The following is a 14,756-nucleotide window of genomic DNA, read 5'->3' as shown; positions in this document are numbered from 1 at the left end:
TCAAAAAGCATCAAGCAGTCCTAGGGAAATGAAACACTTTCCAAATGTTCTTTACTATGTGATATTATCACTTCAGCAGATTCAGACAAGAGGTATAATTTCAACCCTACATTTACTTTCAATTTTTAAAAAATAGATTGTCTTAAGTCTACAAATTTAATTATTGGATTTTCATTAATAAAAAGTCATAGTGGGTTACACACTGAAAGCTGTCAGACTTGCATTTATTCATACTGCTTATGTTGAAAAATGCAAATAAAAACATTTGTAAAATGCAAATGTTTGCAAGCCCTCTGTATAGCTTTCTCCTCCATCTGTTTAAACACAGAATATCAAACTCAGTTCCTTCAAATGTACAAAAACTGCATTTTCTCAACCATGTGACTAAGAACTGCAGCTAGCTCTGTGACAAAGGGCATGTTTTCCAAAATATGTTGCCAACAAATGTGTGTGAATTTTTATCACTGTGAACAACGATTTATTTCCAGAGACCTAATGCAGCACCAAGGCACATGGGGCACCTTTCTCCATTGATGAAAGGAGAATTGCTTTGATTTCAGCCAGAGCAGCAAGGGGATGTAGTGGCAGGACAAGGGGCAGGGGCTTCAGACTGACAGAGGGCAGGTTTAGGTCAGGCAGCAGGAAGAAATCCTTCCCTGTCAGGGTGGTGAGACCCTGGCACAGGCTGCCACAGAAGCTGTGGCTGGCCATCCCTGGAAGCATCCAAGACCAGGCTGGATGGTGCTCTAGTGAAAGGTGTCTCTGCCCATAGCAGGGTTTGGAACTAAGTGACATTTAAGTTCATTTCAACCAAAACCATTCCAAAATCTCTTACAGCCTTCCAGCCCAAATCACAGATTTTAGGCTTAAGGCAGAAAAGACTAAGGTCTGGATTTTTGAAGCAGCTACACCAGCCCCCCACAGCCCAGGTGCTCCCTTCAGCAGGTACCTTGCCAGCATAGTGCTGAATCCTGAAGCAGCTGTGAGGCAGGGAGGTGTCATTGAGGAACCGGGAGCACTTGCTCATCCTGCTCTCGAAATGCTGGTGAGTGGCACAGACCTGGTTCAGTTTTTCTAAAAAGGTTTCATCGGTTACTGTCCCTGGTCTCAGGCATTCTTCATCCAGCATGGCCAGGATTCCAGTTTGGTTCTGAAGTTTCAAAGCAAGAGCTTTAGTACTTGTTTCCATCACAGCACAAAAAGGAGATAATTCACTTTTTTGACTTCTGCTACCCAGGAAAACATTCTTTGAGCCATCTCAAAGTTTGGCTCTTTTTACCTCATGACCATTTCCAACTGATTTTTAGCACTTGTATTTTTGAAAGCCTTTTTATGAGATCTGAATCCCAAAATTCACATTGAAACTTCGTGTCATTTACTCACAGTAGCAACTTCAACTCAACTGAAAGTATCTGATTTATGATAAAACCACAATGTATTTTATGTTAATGGTTAAAAACTGTTCTTTTGTGATTGTTAAGGAATTTTATCTTTCTTACATTGGAAATCTTCTCAGTATATACAAGTACTATGAGTACCTCAAACAGTAACATGTAATTGAGTTTTCTAGTTACATATGAAAAGAAATGTTAATTACAGTGCAGCATGTGATATCTGCCACTGAAAACAGCCCTAAATGTAAACATTTAAGAGCTGTTTGATTTGTTATGGGTTTGTTTGGGGGTTTTTTTTGTGTAGGTACTGCTGAATATTTCTACAAAAGTAATTTTGTAGCTTATAAAAAAAACTCTATGCATAATAATATGCATAATACATAATGCAAATAATAATAAAATGCATAATACAACAAGTGGCATGTTTCATAAAATTTAGTGCATGAGGATGCATACAGACGTTACACTTAAATTAAATCCATGCATTAAAAATTATCCAGAGAGGTTCTTGAATACAACTTACATTTTCTATTAGGTCACAAATGATAGCATTGTTGAAATATTCAATATGAGTCCATTCAATCCCCTATAAGAAAATATAAATAAATGTATGAACAGGAAAACAATGGAGGGAGCTTTTCCTCTACGCAATTAAATGACATTTCAGTTAACCATGGTACTGCATTCAAATTTAATTCCTCACGCTTACCAACAATTCATTTATTAGGGAAAAAAAAATGCAATCATCTACTACTAACATTATCTGCACAAAATGAGTGTCCTTGAGTGGCTGCCAGAGTCACTCTCCATTCCTTTCCCCCACCCATGTCAGCTTCCCATGCACTCCCTGGCGCCAGGCCAGGCTCCTCCCGTGCTGCCCACGCTCCCACTGGCCACAAGGAAATCAGCCCATCACTGCAAGCTCCTGAGAGCGAAATTTCTAAGTTCTTCGTGGTTGGGTTATTTTTTTTTTAAATAGGAGGAAGAAAGAGGGCTAAATTTAGATAAGGCCATTTGAAAAATCCAGAGTATGACAGTTGTTCAGATGTTCTTAGTATCTCAATTCTTTTTCAAACATCAGTGATAAAACTTCCAGGATGAGATGCCAATGCATCACGAGGTAGCACTGGTTGGGCAAAGGACTGAAAGGAGGAAAATATTAATTTCATTCTCAATTTGCACTCTGTGGTACTTCTTACAGTTTATTTTTCTCAGAGCATTTGAAATATCATTCAAGAACCAAATTGCAGTAATGATGGTTCACCACTAAATGCAAAATTAAAAAGAGATGCTGAAATTTCATGTTACCCTCAGGATCATAAGGCAGGAACTTTATGTCATTTTTAAAAATGTTTATACAGCAAAATGGTATTATCCAGTTTGAGAACAGACAGTGTGTGCCAGTTTTTACAGCTGGGAGCTGGTATTTTGTCTGAGCTGTGTATCATGTGGAGCACTGCTAAAACCTATTAAAACTTTAGCTTGATGTTCACTCACAGAATAACATCAAGCACCAGAGGCTGGGCTCCACAGGACATCTCACATTTATCCATAAAGCTCACACACCTGAAAGAACACTAGAACCAAACTCTGTTTGCAGTTTCTTTCACATTGTGTGCTATTATTTTAGCCACCCAATTGAAGGACTGGCTGTGGCTGCCTTTGGGTGCATCCCAGACACAGCTGTATAATCCAAAACACAGGCTGCAGGGTGATGGTTCTAATACCAGAAAGTGATATTAGTGTTCTAATAAATCAATTAGCCCTTGCTCAGAAGTGCCAGTCATGGCTGCCAACGAATGAATCAGAGCTGGGTCTGGTTTTACCTGGAGAACTCATAATGTGAAACAAATGCCAAACCAACATTTTTTTGCTTAATGTGAGTACCACACAGCCCCACACAAACATGCTCCATGTCAGCCCTGTGGTCAAAAAGTGCCTCTGTTGCCTGAAAAATGGTTCCAGCCTGCCTGCCTTTACAAGGACAATGGGAGGAGGGTAAGGGAAGATCCATTCAAGTATTACCTCTCGGATGTATTCCTCCTGCTCTTCTTTGAGGGTAAGTTCAATGAAGATCTGCTGCAGCTTCTCATTACAATAGTTGATAATGAATTGCTCAAAGCTGTTGTCCTGTCAGATGAAACATGTTTGAGTTTGCTTTGTGTAAACAGCCAGGAGCCCAGCTGGAGCGAGTTACTGCAGCAGCTGCAGGTCAACAAGCCACTGTAATAACTGCTCCCTCCAGTTTTGTGAGGTGATGGTTGGAGTAATATTTGATTGAGATCACCATTAGTTCAGAAATTTTAGACCAAATCCTTCCCTGAGGCTTTGTCTGTTGGGAGGGACAAAAGCCTCTGTAGGTTTTATTCCTGATGCCTCCACACTGATTCCTTTTAACAAGTCATGAGGACACTTGTGGTGTCAGGGAATAAACAACCAAAGTTTTGCCTGCACTGATCTGTCCCCATATGTAAAATGTAGGCTCCTGCAGGGCCTGATAAATAAAATCATGACAGTACCATTAGCTCTTTTCCACTCAGCAGCCAATAAAGCATCCCATTTCCCTACAGAACAAGGCTCAAGCTGCTTTTCCAGTTGCGGCTGAGCCTGGGTTAAGAGATTATTGGCTCCAGAGGTCAACCCAGCTCCTTCCTGCCAACAAACTGCCCCTCTAAATGGTGGGAAACAAAAGAGCTTCATTGACTAAAACTCCTCTAGCAGGCTAATTCATCTAAAACTGGGTTAGGGAGCAAGCAGATGTGTGACCCTTGGCAGAAGGGACCAGGGAGTGGAGCAGACCCCAGCAGGAGGGGTGGGCACAGGAAGGAGGCAGTGTCACAGGCTGTGACGTGGCTCTCTGCCTTTTTAAACTCCCAAATGATCTGCTGTACAGTACCTGTGAAGCTTAAATTATGCTGACAGGATTTTTATCACTGAAGTGATCAATCATTTGAATGTTTGAATTAAGGATCTGTTTGCTAAATGAGATTAAGAGCACACAAGCAGATTAGAAAATATTGAGGTAGCACAGATTACTTCTATCATTTTAGTTTTAAATGAAGCAAAATCATAGCTGATCACCAAAAATTCCTCAGCCACAAATGCTGCCCCTCTCACCAACTGCAATTATCACTCAGAGACTGCAAAACTTGCATAGCTCTAGATGAGAGAGTTAAAAGTTGGCATGCAGCAAAATCAGCACTGCAAACAAGCCATACTTACTGCATTCTGTTGAAAAAGAAATTACATAAAGTGCAGTCAGTACTTTTACTTCCATAACAACACACAATAAATCTATTAGCATTTATTTAGCATACCAAGTAGATCAATCTTTGTATCACATAAAATGCAAAGTACTACATAAATGTTATGTATTACAGCTTTGTAGGTGAGTCTATCTTTAGGCACTGTCTAAATATTACCAAATAAACCAAGAGGTTGAGACACATCAGAGCCTAACACACAACAGCATTCATGCATTGCCCTGTCTCTAAATCACCAGGTAATGTTTGCCTCTAAAAGCCATATTTATAACCCTGGGCAGACAAATCTGTGCAACAGAAGAGGAGAATGTGGAAGGAAATAGAGAATGCTGGATGAAGAATGAGTAGAAGTTTACTTGACACATTCAGATAAGGCCATCACTTCAGATATATTGAGTTTGAAGTAAAAGGACCCCACTGCCACATCACCCAGACAAAGAGAAAGGATAAACACACTCTGCATCCTCCTGCCAGGCACATGCCACCCAGCTCAGAGGGACTGCTTCTCCAGAAACCCAGGTTATTCTGATTAAAAGGGCTGCAGGACTATTCACTCAAATTATACAGGCTTGGTCATCAACAGAGGATGGAAACTGAACAGAAAATCCAGATAAACCATCTAACTGAAAGGTCATTAACAATACATTAAAGTAATTGCTAGATGTTTTCCTGATTTGCTGTGTAGCTCTGATATTTATGGCTTGCCCAGAAAAAAAAAAAAAAGCAAACCAAAATCTACAGAGTTCTCCACAAATCACTCACTTTGAGCTATGAAATTCTATTTGACATTGCCAAGCCACTGAAAATTGCTATTCCAGGAAAAAAGTTATTGAAGAGCAGCAGCAATGTTGTTCTTTATGAATAATACAGAGCAAAAGGCTAAAACAGTTAATTATGGCAAAGAAAATGGGGGAAAATGTTTGAAATTACTGAAATTCTCAAAACACTTAGAGCAGACCAGAAGACATTTGGTAAATGAAATACACTTTGGAAAAGGTTTTAAGAAACCATGCCCAAAAAACCCCAATTAGTATTTATCTCTAAGCAATTCTAAAGAAGGCAACAGAGGCTGTGCATTTATTCTCCCTTAATGACTATCTCTGATTTTAATTACGTGAGGGTTCCACAAACATTCACAAATTAGTTGTCCCCTCCAATATTTTAATGAAGGTGTTATAGAAATGAATACAACATAATTAGAAGGGATCTAAAGGACTTCTTTCTTTCTTTCTTTCTTTCTTTCTTTCTTTCTTTCTTTCTTTCTTTCTTTCTTTCTTTCAGAAAGCAGGAAAGAATAACCCATATCAGTGACAGCACATCATTAAACCCACTCAGGAGACAGGGGCTGGAGGGATCCACCCATCAGAAAGTGTTTGCTCCTTATGCTGACCACTTGTTTTAAGTGACACAAAGGGGCTTGACCAACACAGAAGCAGTGCAGTCAGACACAAAATTAGAGGAAGAGCTATCAAATATTCCTAGAAAATTTTAAAGGGGGAAAAAACCCCAAAAATTAAGACCATATCTTCCTCAAGGTGTCAGCTTCTCTTCCAGGCTGTAATTCTGCTACTTTCAATGTCGAGGGCATCACTTCAATCCCTGCATTTTAATAGCAGCTTTATAACTATGCCTTTGAAAGCACTGTGGAATACAAAATAAAACCTTCAGGGAATGCAAAACCACACAGTCTCTCAAATTAAATAAAGGTGCTGGGAAAACAGAATGTCACCTGAGATAGGCTTAAAGTCATGTTGAATTTATAGATACAGCTCAACCAACCACACTCAGCTTATCCTCTGAATCTTTTATCAGATGCAACACTAAATTTAGGGGACTAGAAAAATTCACTGACAAAAATCAAAGCCTACTTCACCATGGTTCTCACTTCACAAATAATGGTGTCATACAGCTTCATTCTTTATCAACCTTCATGGTTGGTATTTCATGAATAGCAAGTTTTGAACTCTAAAAAAAATTCTTCTTCATGCAAAAATAAAGTGATTATATAAACTAGCTATGAAGTTCTATCTGTGAGCCACAGCTATTATATACTGGTATTTGAAAGTCCTACAGAAAATATTCTTTTGTGCTTAATATTTTATCTAACTTCTTCGAAAGATTCCACTTGTGTACCATGGAATCATCTGAAAAAACCATATATGTTTTATTGCTGACTTTATACATTTTTATACCAGTAAAATACCAAAGTGAAACAGACAAAAATATTTCTGACCAAAAAGAAGGCTAAAACTCTTACTGGTGTTAGGCAGAGAGATCTCCATTAGATCTATGAACAGAAAATATCCAAAACAGGGCATTTCCCTATCAGCATTAGATACTTTCTAACCTTCTCTCCCATACAGAATTCAAATTCACTTTTGAGTACCCAGTTTCCAACAATTTCCAAATATGATAAGGCACCTAAGATGCCTGCTTAAAATTGAAAGCTGGGTACCTTTCCATTAGGCAGCAATCAATTCTTAACTTCCTCCTGCCTAATAAAGTCTAACTTAAGGGTTGTGTTTTTTGTGTCCTCCCCACTGTTTTCCCAAATTAAGCAGGTGATGTGGATCCAAACCTATTGACTCAGGTACAGCTCAGTGTCACACCTTTGTAGGTATTTCTCAAGGTCTCCTCTTCCTCCTTAATCCTTCATCACACCATTCTTGTTCAGAGGCAGCTCAAAAATCTACATGTTGCTCAGTCTGCAACCACACTGACAAAAAGGTGCCCAGCAACATTTTTCAAATATATTATGTGAACACATGCAGCCAACATAATACATGAGACGTATTTAAAGGAAAAGGATCTTTTAAAAGAAAACCCTAAACATTTCAAGTCATGAGACTGTTGAAATCAACAGGAGTGATGCCATTAAAATGAACTTTCATATCAATTTTGAGAAGGGAAAAAGACATACAGACTTATACTTTTGCTCTATTACAAATAGCCCCAGAAAGTAAGTGGGTTTTGGTTTTTTTTAAATATCAACACAGCTCCAGGCATCAGAAGTCTCTGACTGCCTCCTAACATAAGCAGGTGACCCCAAGTAGTTCCACCAGGCCCCTAGAGAAAAAGCCAGATGGCAAAAGTAATGATGATAAAAGACCAACATACTCACTTCACTAGGATGAATGGTGGAATGAAGAGTGAAACCAACCAGCAAATTCAATTTATATGCTACTGTGGTGTCTGGGGATAGGGTGTTTTATGTATGACCACACAAGCATACGAGTTTATGAGATGAAACTAAGGAATATAAATGCTAGGAAGTTAAAATCAGCAAAATGGGAAAATTGCATTTAAAGAAAATGAAAAAGATCCTATTTTAATCTCAGAAAGCAATGACCCAGTCATAACGTGACTCAGTTCTAACAATTTTTCAAAATTTTTTGCAAATTTAGTAAAGGCATGTTATCAATAGAAAGGGATAAATCCCTTTCCTTTCTGTTTTCATGTACAAACATTTGAGCAATCAAGCTTATTTCTTGTAAACTAGACTGCACTGGGCTTTTGTGTAAATACCTGTATATGCAAAGAACCAGAGAGGCACATCTTTTAATCATAAATATTCCACTATACACAATCAATCCATGTCTCAGTGTAACTCATGGAAGCAAGAAACATCTGTGCAAAGCTTGGGGGATTATCCATTTGCCATATTTGTGTAGCTCAACCAACTTCAGCCCTCTTTGTGTGCCAGGCAGAGAACCAGGCACTCTGAAATCCATCTTGCTCCCAGCTGTGCTGTCCAGGCACACAGGTCTGAACCAAATTCAGACTTAAGAAGGCAGTGAATCCAGTGTGATCCATGGGAAAACCCAGGTACCATCACTTCAACAAACTCAACCTGATAATTACAGTCCTGGAACAACAGGAATTACAACCAGGCAAGATCCTACTGCATTATCAGAACCACTCCTCTGCTAAGACAGAAAGAGCTGCTGGAGGGCAAAACATTATTCTCAGAACCTGAAGCAGAACATTTGTGTATTTTTGCTCCAGCATTTCAAGTACTTCCTCTGCTGCAAACAGCCAGCCAATGGGATTTACTGCATAAAACTGCACGTTGCAAAATAAGGCTCTCTAAATACTTACGTTGTAATACAATTAATTAAATGGTCCTTAACGTCCTGGGATGCACCTCTGCTTTCAGCATCCCATTACTTAAGGATATTATTGATTTTAAAGTATGTTAAAAACTCCCTGGCACTTAGGAGTCCAACCAAAGGTCCCTTCTCTGTAAAGCTCCTCTCTTGCCAGCAGAGGAAGTTGATCAATTATAGATTAAAAATTCAGTTCTCCTTTTTCCCACTAGCCTGGGGTTTGCCAGAAGAAGCAGAGGGCTGGGTACACACATTTTGGCACTGCTGCTTGCCAGTATATGATAAACTTCTGGGCATCAGCAAAAGGTTGAACAATTTCAAAAAGGAAATCTGTTGCAAGCTAGACAGCCGAGAAAAAGCAGCTGGGAATTATGGTTTGCAGATTAGGGCAACAAACAAAACAGATATCCATGGATGAGTTAAAGTCAAAGACAAGACACAAAGAGTTCACAGATTCTTAATTTAAAAAAAAAAGATCCTGATAATTCAATTTTCCTCCTTAGATTTTTTTTTTTTGTCTAATATGTCATCCTGCTAGCAAATAACTAGACCCTTCTCCTGTAAAATAATCCTTTGGGGTGTGGGAGGAAGACTCTCATCCAGGAGCAATCTCTCAGAGCTCAGGATGCTCTGAAATTCTAACATCCTTCATGCAATCAACAGGATAGAAAAAGGCAAAGCAACCAGGCAGCAACTGGACCAACTGTTGTGCAGGTTTGTGGTGAAGGTGGAAATAGCTCCCCTATTCTTTCATGCCTTAAACACCTCAGAAAGACATTTTCAATGATTACTACTCCTTATTTAGTTACTGCCCTCTAAAAACAGACGATTAACACAACTATGAACTTGTTGATAGGAAACAAATGCATTCTTCACATTTCTAACATAGTCCCTCAACAGAGATACTGTCATTTTATCGTTGTCCAGATGACAGCTGACACAGTACATGCAGCAGGAGCAGGCTTCTTTCTGTGACCTCAAGGGACTTCCATGCACAAGAAACAAGCTTAATAAAAAGAAGTGTTATCAATGTTCATCACAGATTGTGAGAAATGGATCGGGTTTTCCTGCTGGGTGGCTTGTTTGGCTGCTTTACCTGTGATATTTTTATTTACTGGTGGGTTTTTTGCAATGTCTTTGCATGTTCTTGCCTACCTGGACCAAAAGGGGTTGGTCAGATGCTGTCCCCAAAGACAAGGCAGTCATATCACCTCTGGTCACCCAAATGGAACCAGTCCCTCTCTGCAACTCTATCACCAGTGCATCTTGTCAGGCTAAAATACGTGGAACAAACTGCTCCACCAAGGGACTGAGCAAAAAGAGCTCACACTCTCAAACTCTCTTCTCAAGGCCTGGCAAATTTCAACAATAAGCCTTGTTTGGCAGCGTTACCTTCCATAAAACTGCACTCCAAATCATTAACTTCATCATATGGACCAGCTGCAGAGTGGGGCCTGAATATTCAGAATAAAGCCTTTAAGCCAAGCAGCACAGACAGCTCTGTCTCTGAAGGGCTGGGCAGGATGAAACACTCACCCTCACTCCATGACATTCATTTTTACTACCCTCCTTCTTGTCTCCACAGGAAATGTACACAACAGGAAACTCAACACCCAAAGCAAACGGAGAGAGCCTTCTGCTCATCTGTGCTGAGCCCTCACCATCTGCCTCCTACAGCCTTCTCTCCTCCACCACAAACCCCACCCTTCCACCACCCCGCCCCAGCATTCTGCAGGACACCGCTTTCTGCCCAAAAAACACCCAATCAAACCTGGAATAAAATGGGAACAGCCCCAAACCCACCCCGGGAGGCCTGGAATCAAGCTGATTCTAGAACTCCCAGAGCCACCAGCCATCACCCCCAGCCCATCTCAAATCTCAGTCTAGACTGCACGCTGACTACGCAGGCAGCCGCTCGGAAATGTGGATAAACACACCCGGAGCAATTCGTGTCAGGCTTCAGGCCACTGCCCAAGCTCCAGCAGCACAGTTACACAACCAGCCCAGCCCTCCAGCCTGCGCTTCCACGCTAATCCTAGTCCCTGAATCCTTGCCCACAGACAATTCAGGCAGAGCCACCCAAAATTTCAGCGCTTCGCTTCGCAAACATTCAGTCCCAGCGTTTGGCTTCCCACAAAAGGCATGGCAGGATTCAAAAATAAACACAGCTTCACAGCACCTATTTTGTGGGTTGTGTAGCCAAGCTTGCTGCTGACATCTGCCAAACCCACAGAGGCTGTGGATTATTGATAGATTTAAATTCCCTAAGCTGAATTTTTAGACAGCCAAGTCCTTATATCTACTTTCTTGGACAGCTTTTGTGTTTGTCTGAAGAATGGGGTTTGTGTTTGATAAATATACTGGCAAAACCCAAATCCCAAAGAGAATATGCCAGCAGTATCAATACTCCAACTATCTTTTCTCTGTTAATTTCCAAGAAACCACAAGTTACCCTTGTAAATTAACTTCAGCTTAAATTACAGAATATTGCAGAAACCACAGTGAACAGTAACTAAAATCAATATTTCAAAAAATAGATTTAAAAAAATCTCATTTAAAAGCTTCAATTTGCATATAATAGAACAAGACTGCTATTGTCATCAAGAAGGTGAAGTATGGTTTTATGTCTTTCAGAATGGTAAATCTGGATTTCTTTATGCACTATTCTTACACAAGGAACTCTAGGATGATCTAAAGAATCATCCTGAACAGAAAAAGGCCCGAGAAATATTGTGCCCTGCCCATTAGGAAAGAAAACAAAACCATTAAAAACAAAGGAAAAAAATGTAAAATGCAAAAATCAGCCTTCAGTAAACACATTCCTTGCTGTGTATTCCAACGGTACTGAGCTTCCTGTGTAAATATTTTGCATGTATATAAAACAGTCCTGCTACACCTCCTGTGGGTTTTGATATGTTCTGTCTCCAGAGCACAAGGCCACTTCAGGTCAAAGACCACTGATAAACTTACCTGATTCTGAGTAGAAACATGATTAATGTAAGCCTTTCCACCCTCAGCACATCAAACAGTTTGCACATGTAAAAGGCACAGATTTAGAGATGAAGCCTTTCAAGTGCATTTTTGCCAACAAATATTCTTTGTAGAGCTGACATTAGTTCTAAGTTTCAGGAACAGATGTCAAAGTCAAAATATGAATTAAGAATTAGATTCAAGAGGCAACTGCACACTTTTAGTCATAAGTTTTAACTGATTTATAATTAAATGGATATGTTATTGTCATTAACTACACCTCAGCTAATATTTTGAATGTTTGGCTACAGTGTTTACAAATGTACCACGCATCAAAACACTCCAAATTCCACTGTATTTGTTATGCTAGAAATCTTAAGACATAATTAAATTTTCTTTATGTGGCTGCATATTGTCAAAATTTTATTTATTGATTAGTTGCCTTAATATCATTAAATTTAAACAATAATTCAATTATTTATGTGATGCTGAACCAGGCTGCTTGGCTGCTCTTCTCACCATAGGTCTTAACTCATAAGAGAGAGTCACACCTTGTGTGAATGTACTGATGAATTTGGTCCCCAAGTCACAAGGCAAAACCTTCCCCAGCTTTTCCAGGAAAACCAACACTTGGCATTTAAAGGAGTGAACAATAACTACCCCCATTATTTTAAAGCTTTTGAGAAAGCTACACTATAGTTCAGCATGACAGGTAAATGAAAAGAGCCCTGGGGTTTTTTTTCATCTTTCTCCTGCACTCAGCCACTTACTTATGACCTTCTAAGATGCTGAATGCAGAAAAGATGAAAATTACATGTGAGAAACAGCCTCATCTCTGGAACACCATCCCACAAACACAATCCTTCAGCTGGCTCATGCCACCCTTCTGTCTCCCACCTCCCTGTGCATGTCCAACCTAACCACAACAGGGGAGCTAGAACAAACAAGTCCTGCCTGAGGATGCCAGCAGCACCTTTCCAGTGCCAGCTTCCTAAAAGCTACTCAAGGACCAGCTCCCAAGAGATCTGGCACCCAGATCCCTGCTCAGCCACCTGACCTCTGGCACAATATTTTCATAAATATGTTCTTGTGCCTAATGCAAACAGCACAGCCTCGCTCAGCAAGCCCTCGAGGCAGCTCTCAGCTTTGCTTTTCCTCTTCAGAGCTACTCTGATTTGCACATAGTCGGATGTTTTGCTTCTGAAATGAAGCTTACACCACCCTCACATGAACAATCATTCCCATTTTCCACACAGCTTAAACACCCTCCCCAGATTTCTAAGAGGGATGTAGGGAAGTGGGTCAGGATTTTTCTACTGATTTTGTTTCTCCTCAGATGAGTTTCTAGTTTAAACACACACAGATTCCAAACAAGGTCTATAAATCTCTTAACAAAAACTGTCAGAACAAGATTTATGGAAAATGCCCTGTCCCTGGTGCTCTCTAACCCAATTAAAAACTCCTTATTGATTGTTTTGTTTCAAAATACCACCAGTCTAAAAATACTATTGTAAACAAACAGCAGTGAGCCACAGATCTTTAGCTAGGAGTAGGTACAGAATATCCACCTAAGTGAATTGAGATGAAATGCAATACGTGCTTGTTTAATTTTGACAGGAAAAAAATGTATAGTTTTTGTTAGGTGGTTGTTGGTTTTTTTTTTCCCCCTCTCAGGATACACAGCTTGTTCAAAGACATCAACAAAATGCCTCAGGGCAGAAATGACAGTGCCAGAGTTTTTCCTATACTCAGAATGTATGTCACAACAAAACATACTTCATTTATCCATCATAAATATTTATCTATGGTGTAAAAACACAAGTTTGACTTCCATAATTTTTTGTTTCAATTGCCAGACATATTAAGACATCTTTCTTTGGCTTACCTTTCTAGTGGGTTTATTTGTCAGGCATGACACACTTGAGTCAAATTACATATATTCTGATTATCAATTAATGAACAACTCTCTTAAGCTTTAGTAACAGCTCTCTCACTAAATGGTTACCATTATAAAGGTCTTACCTCAAAAATTTCAAAGCCATAGATGTCCAGCACCCCCATTACCTTCTTTCTCACTTTTGTTTGTGCCTTAAAGAAAAATAAACACTGAGTCAGTCATCTGTGCATTGCATACTTGGGACTCAAGAAAATGAATGCATCTCATAAGCAGGCTGTCAAAAACTGTAAAACTAAAATGTTACATATGGTTTCCCAAAATACACTTAAGGTGAATATTTTTACAAGCTCAAGAACAGAGCAGAGAGCAATTTGTTGAGGTGTGATAAGGTTATTTGTGTGCAACAGTGTACAGCCAGGAGAAATGAAATTGGCAAATACAGTTTTACTGTCCACTTTAATTTGAAGGATTTCTATTGATTTTTTTTTCTTTTTACAAGCACAAAGCAACAATACCTTAATGCTCTCATTGATCCTGGTAACAAGCCAGGAGAACAGGCGGCTGTACAAATTCTTAGCCAGAGCATCACGGGCATAATAAGCCTAAAGAGAAGAAAGAAGAAGAATGTTATAAATGCTGGGCTAAACCAAACACTCTCCTGTTGCTGGGGTGTCCTAAAGGTGCCATGAACTGAATAAAACCATCACAGGGAGCATTGGCTCTGCCCTCCTGGCTGGAACAGCAGCCACTACCAGGGCACCCCAGCTCCCTCCCTGCTCTTCCAGCTGCCCCCTGAACACTCACATCCCCCATCCTAATCCTGGGCAAGGGAACTCGAGCAGCTGCAGCTGGAGAAGGCACATTCCTGCTGGCCTGAGCTGATGAGACACAGGTGGCAGCCACCCTGGCTCTGCAGCATTGCGGGGAGATGAATTCACACTGGCAGCAAAGGTTTTCCAGCAGCCCCGGGGCCCACAACTCACATGGAATTACAGCAGTTGCCCTAAATGAAAACAGTCTGCCTCAACACTTGCAGCATGTGCTTTGTGCAGGACTGCTTGTTTTTACATTCTCTGCAACATTTGCCTATCCCTCATCTTTTGGAGGTAATTCACACCACCAAACC

At 40.1% G+C, this 14,756-nt stretch overlaps 1 protein-coding gene across 8 annotated transcripts in view; it reads right to left on the bottom strand.

Annotated features, from left to right (window-relative positions):
• MYO1B (myosin IB) overlaps positions 1–14,756 on the bottom strand; it is a 134,318-nt gene that overhangs the window by 24,428 nt on the left and 95,134 nt on the right. For all 8 annotated transcript variants that reach the window (XM_064433860.1, XM_064433861.1, XM_064433862.1 and 5 more), the window contains 5 exons: positions 14,146–14,232; positions 13,756–13,821; positions 3,420–3,524; positions 1,918–1,980; positions 950–1,150 (listed from right to left, as the gene is read on the bottom strand). In XM_064433860.1, coding sequence (XP_064289930.1) covers positions 950–1,150; positions 1,918–1,980; positions 3,420–3,524; positions 13,756–13,821; positions 14,146–14,232 — 522 coding nt within the window. The remainder of the gene's footprint in view (positions 1–949; positions 1,151–1,917; positions 1,981–3,419; positions 3,525–13,755; positions 13,822–14,145; positions 14,233–14,756) is intronic.

This window comes from Passer domesticus, chromosome 10 (assembly GCF_036417665.1).
Source record: "Passer domesticus isolate bPasDom1 chromosome 10, bPasDom1.hap1, whole genome shotgun sequence".
NCBI lineage: Eukaryota > Metazoa > Chordata > Aves > Passeriformes > Passeridae > Passer > Passer domesticus.
The sequence above is the reverse complement of the archived record's forward strand: the minus strand, read 5'-3'. Positions and strand labels throughout refer to the sequence as shown.